A 5,828-nucleotide genomic window follows, 5' to 3' on the forward strand; every position below is an offset into this window, starting at 1 on the left:
TGGTCAGGGCATTGCGGTACAACGGCAGAGCAGTGGCGCTGGTGGCTATCGTGTTACTTGTTGGTAACGGTGGCGGTGGCAGGAGCAGGCGTGCTGGTGGTATCGGTACATTGCTGGCAATGGTGGCGGCGGTGACAGGCGGCGCTGGTGGCGGCTGTCGCCATTGCTGGCAACGGCGGCGGCAGGACAGTGGCGCTGCGGCATTGCGTCATCGATGGCAACGGCGGCGGCGGCGAGGATAGCGGGTTGGTGGCGGTCGTGCCATTGCCGGCAATGGCGGCGGCGACAGCGGCGCTGGCGGTATCGTGCCATCGTCGGCACCTGCGCTGGCGGTCAGGCCATTGCTGGCAACGGCGGCGGCAGCAGATAGGCGGGCGTTGGTGGTGGCTGCGTTATTGCTGGCAACGGCGGTGGCAGGATAGTGCTGGTGGCGGCTGCGGCCATTGCTGGCAACGGCGGTGGCGGCAGGAGCAGTGGCGCTGGCGGCGGTTGCGGTTTGATTGCTGGCAACGGCGGCGGCAGCACAGTGCGCTGGCGGCGGCAGGCCATTGCCTGGCGGGCGGCGGCGGCGGTGATGAGCGGCGCTGGTGGTGGCTGCATGCCATTGCTGGCAACGGCGGCGGCGGCAGGACAGCGGCGCTGGCATGATGGCGCTGTCGTCGGCAAGGCGGCGGCAGGACAGCGGCGCTGGTGGTATTGCGTCATTGACGGCAACTCCGCGGGCAGGAAGCAGCGTCGCTGGCGGTCAGGCGTTATCGGCTGTAACGGCGGCGGCGAGGATAGTGGCGCTGGCGGTGGTTGTGCTTATTGCTGGCAATGGTGGTGGCAGGACAGTGGCGGCTGGCGGTGGTCGGTCATTGCCGGCAACGGCGGCGGTGCAGGATAGTGGCGCTGGTGGCGGCTGTGTTATTGCTGGCAACGGCGGTGGCAGGAGCAGTGGCGCTGGTGGTGGTTGCGCTCATTGCTGGCAACGGTGGTGCAGGAGGAGCAGTGGTGCTGGTGGTGGCTGCGTTATTGCTGGTAATGGCTGGTGGCAGGAGCAGTGGCGTTGGTGGTATTGCGTTATTGCTGGCAACGGCGGTGGTGGCAGGAGCAGTGGTGTTGCGGTGGCTTCGTGTTATTGCTGGCAACGGTGGTGCGGTGGCGACAGTGGTGCTGGTATTGTGTTATTGCTGGTAACGGTGGTGGTGGCAGGACAGTGGCGTTGGTGGTACGGTTACTGGATGGCAATGAAGCTGGTGACAGCGGTGCTGGTGGTGGCCAGGTTATTGCTGGCAACGGTGGCGGTGGCAGGATAGTGGTGCTGGCGGCGGCTGTGCCATTGCTGGTAATGGTGGTGGTGTGACATTGGCAATGGATGGTGAGATAGTGGTGCTGGTGGTGGTTGTGCTATTGATGGCAATGGTGGTGAGATAGTGGTGTTGGCAGGTCAGGTTATAGCTGGCAACGGTGGTGGCAGGAGGAAAGCGTTGGTGGTATTGTGCCATTGCTGGCAATGGTGGTGGCAGAGATAGTGGTGTTGGTGGTGATTGTGCCATTGCCGGCAAGGTGGCGGTGGCAGGATAGCGGCGTTGGTGGTGGCTGTGCCATTGCTGGCAACGTGGCGGTGGCAGATAGTGGTGGTGGCATGATGGTGTTGCTGTTGGCGGTGATGGCGGCGGCAGGAGCAGTAGTGCTGGTGGTGGTCAGGTTACTTGATGGCAATGGTGGTGGTGGCAGGACAGTGGCGCTGGCGGTATTGTCCATTGCTGGCAACGGCGGTGCGGCAGGATAGTGGCGCTGGCGGTATTGTGTTACTGCTGGCAATTGGCGGTGGTAGAGATAGTGGTGCTGGTGGTGGCTGGTGTTATTGCTGGCAATGGTGGCGGCAGGATAGTGGTAGCAGGTATTGTGTTATTGCTGGCAACGGTGGAGGATAGTGGTGCTGGCGGTGGTCAGGTTATTGATGGCAATGGTGGTGGTGGCAGGATAGTGGTGCTGGTGGTGGCTGTGCTATTGCTGGTACTGCGGTGGGTGGCAGGACAGTGGTGTTGGTGGTGGTTGTGTTATTGCTGGCAATGGTGGTGGAGGATAGTGGTGTTGGTGGTGGTTGTGTTATTGTTGGTAAATGTGGTGGTGGTAGGGATAGTGGTGCTGGTGGTGGTTGGTGTTATTGCTGGTAATGGTGGTGGTGGTGGGATAGTGGTGCTGGTGGTGGTTGTGTTATTGTTGGTAATGGTGGTGGTGGTAGGAGTAGTGGTGTTGGTGGTGGTTGTGTTATTGCTGGTAATGGTGGTGGTGGTAGGAGTAGTGGTGTTGGTGGTGCTTGTGTTATTGATGGTAATGGTGGTGGTGGTAGGAGTAGTGGTGTTGGTGGTGGTTGTGTTATTGTTGGTAATGGTGGTGGTGGTAGGAGTAGTGGTGTTGGTGGTGGTTGTGTTATTGTTGGTAATGGTGGTGGTGGTAGGAGTAGTGGTGTTGGTGGTGGTTGTGTTATTGTTGGTAATGGTGGTGGTGGTAGGAGTAGTGGTGTTGGTGGTGGTTGTGTTATTGTTGGTAGTGGTGGTGGTGGTAGGAGTAGTGGTGGTGGTAGGAGTAGTGGTGTTGGTGGTGGTTGTGTTATTGATGGTGGTAGTGGTAATTGATGGTGGTAATAGTGGTGATGGTGGAGATAGCGGTCGTGGTGTTGAAGCTGGTAATAATAGTGGTAATGCTGTTTTATTTATCAATATTACATAAATCCCAATTTATTTCCACTGGTATATTTTTTTTACTTGTTCTGACTTTGTATTTATTTTTTGTTTGTCGGACAATACTCGATAGTTGTCTTTGTTTGCTAAGTGATGATTGATGTTTTTGCTTTGTGGTTTATTTGCTGTTTTTGAGCATTAATAACATATATGTTGGCGTAATCAAGTTCATGTGCGCTGCTTAGCATTAGCGGTGTCATAATGGAAGGTATACAGTTAGAGAAAGGAAGGCACACACATAGACAGACAGACAGATCGACAGAGAGGCAGGCAGAAAGACAGACGGGCAGGCAGATAGACATAAAAACAAAAGAAAGACACACAGCATAGTTGTCACTCGTCGCCCTGAAGCTTCTTTGTCGGGTTGTGTTGTAGTTCATTTTTATTATTTCTTGTTACTCTGGTTCCTCCACCTACTTTGAATACTGTTTCTCTTGTCTCTCGTTCACATTCTGCTCTGGCAACCTCTAAGTAAGTCAGTCAGTCAGTTACAATCGAGATGTCGTCCCTTATGTCTGAAGATTGGCGACCACAGCCCTCAACACACACCATTCTGAGGTTGTCTTTACCAATCCTTTTATTTTTCTTGTCTCTCAAGTCACATTATTTGTTTTTCCCTGGCCATTCATAATCCGACTTTTATTAATTTATTCCTATAGTTTACTTCTTTTTTACTACTTACAGTATATAGTCAAATTATCTTTTTATTTGCCTTTCCATTCCTCTCCTGTGGTTCTGTTAGGTTAAGTTACACTAGGTTTGGCTAGATTATATTAGGTTAGGTTAAGTTATGTAAGGTTAGTTTCAGTTGGTTAGGTAGGATTAGGTTCAGTTAGGTTATACAGTATTAAGTTATGTTCTTTGGGTTGGTTAGGTTACGTAACGTTACGCTAGATCATGTTACGACACTGTGTTAAGTTAGGCTAAATTAGATTAGGTTAAGTTATGTTATATTGGTTATGTTATGTTAGGCTAGGTTAGAACTGGCCAGGTCCCGCGATATAAAAAAATGTAAAAGAAATAGGTCTTTTTGTCCATTCATTTCGATGAAAGTACTTCTATAATTACGATAATTATACTCTCCGTGCATTTATGACCTGAGATATGAAAATAAGCTTCACTGATGCTTATAAATTGTGTTCTCACATGATCATTATTGATGATGGCGTAAGATTGTATAAGTAATCAAGCAAAGGCCCGTGGATAGTAGTTTTCTTGGCCATATATCATAGTCTTTAGTCATCACCTGTGACAATTTTTACTGAGAACTTATGACGGCAAAAACCTGCTACTCTTTCCTGAGTGTTCTTGAAATATAATTGTCAAAAATTTATTAATTTTCTACATAAAAAATGGAAGAACTTTTACATGAATTACGATTCTGATACTATGTTCATTGTTTCGAAGGTTAAATTTTTTATAGGTTAATTGGTTAGAAAGTTCATTTATTTATAGGTTCATTACTTCGAATGTTCATTGTTTCAAAGGTTTATTGTTTCAAAGATTCATATCTTTGTAGGTCTATTGATTAGAAGGTTCATTGTTTCAAATGTTCATTGACCCGAAAATTTAATGATCCGAAGGTCAAATCTAACCTTAGCATCTGACCATTCATTCCCCAGAACATACAGTAACTAACTCTCCTTATGTCAAGACCTTAGTACTATTTCCTCGTCTCTTTTCCTCCATCTTTATGTCGTAGTTTAAAGAGTTAGACAGGTACATTCTCCCAGCTTTAGTCCGAAGGAAAAATTAACCAACGAATTTGTGCAAATCGAGAAACTGACCGTCTGACACTGTAAATACGAGTGTGTATGTGTGTAGGATACGAGTCATTATTTTTCTGGTAATTCTTTACTATAGCTACAGCGTGACCTGAATATTTTTTTTAATTCTTGTTTGACTGTTACTCTGAATTTTTTTTTCTTAGTTTAATCTCGTTTTTCCCAGTTTTTCTTCTTGCTTGTCTTTAATTTCTTGATGAGTATTTTTCTATCTGCTGGAACAACTTGCTGTCGGTGTTCTACGGGTCTTCTGCACGTCGGATTATCTCTGATAGCTAGCTTGATGGACTTCCTGTGAATGTTTGGATCACGTATTTCTCTTTTGCCTATCAGATGTCAGATGGTCTTAGTTCGAGGAGCTTCAACACGGTGTTATCAGGAAATACACCATCTCTGCTTTGCGTTCTTTTTATCTGTTACGAAGTGGTTCAACTACAGTATTTTATCTGTGAACTGGTATATCCATAGTCTACTTATCACCCATTTTTATCCCCCATTTTCTCCTATTTACAATTCAAAACGATACTTACAGTCGTCAAATAAAGCTGATTGATTTTAATGATGATATACGAACAAATGTCAAAGAAAACGTCTATGCATAATAATTACCTTTAAGAACATTCTTACCTTGAAAATGGACAGAATTATTGTGGGGAATATCGATCGTTCATTTTTAAAACATATAACATACTCAAGAACGCATCTAGGGGAATTACTCTCAAGAAAGCTTTGTATTTTGCCGCTGGATCAAGGCTCTTCTTTTGAGAGCAAGTAGAAGTCAGTAGTGAACATTTCAAGGCACTTTAACTTAAACATTTTCAAACAAGCCAGCTCTTGAAGGACTTAAATCTTGTTACATTAAGTGGAACAGCTCTATGAAATTTTTGTCGGAAGCATTTTATACAAGGTCTTGCCCCCGTCACACCCCCCCCCCCTTCCCGAATAGTTCTTCTTGTGATGGACACAAAGATGAAACAAATGAGCGTCTATCTACAAAAATCCGCCATTTACAAAACACTTTAAAAGGTTCCTAACGTTCCTCTTGTATGATTGTCAATATACAGTAAAACCTGTATATTCTGTTTATGTTGTCTTTATATATAATATATATTTGTAATTACGCCTAAGATTATTAGTTATTTAATCTAACAAGTTTAATGAATCACCCTTTATACAAGTGAAAAAAACACCCCAAAAGAAACCCACGCCACAACTATATATTTAAAAACCCACACCACAAAATTCTCCCCCCTGAACTCACACAGAATTTAAAACCGTCAGGCACTACCCTATGTTTCGATGATTCATAGTCCCG

General features: G+C 46.4%; 1 protein-coding gene across 1 annotated transcript; it reads right to left on the bottom strand.

Moving 5' to 3' along the window:
• Nucleotides 1–208: 208 nt before the first annotated feature.
• LOC121860511 (angiomotin-like) lies at nucleotides 209–646 on the bottom strand. Its single transcript, XM_042357672.1, has one exon. It carries the CDS (start codon nucleotides 644–646, stop codon nucleotides 209–211), a length of 438 nt encoding a protein of 145 aa, XP_042213606.1.
• Nucleotides 647–5,828: the final 5,182 nt, after the last annotated feature.

This window comes from Homarus americanus, unplaced genomic scaffold, assembly GCF_018991925.1.
Source record: "Homarus americanus isolate GMGI-L3 unplaced genomic scaffold, GMGI_Hamer_2.0 scaffold10206, whole genome shotgun sequence".
NCBI classification, from domain to species: domain Eukaryota; kingdom Metazoa; phylum Arthropoda; class Malacostraca; order Decapoda; family Nephropidae; genus Homarus; species Homarus americanus.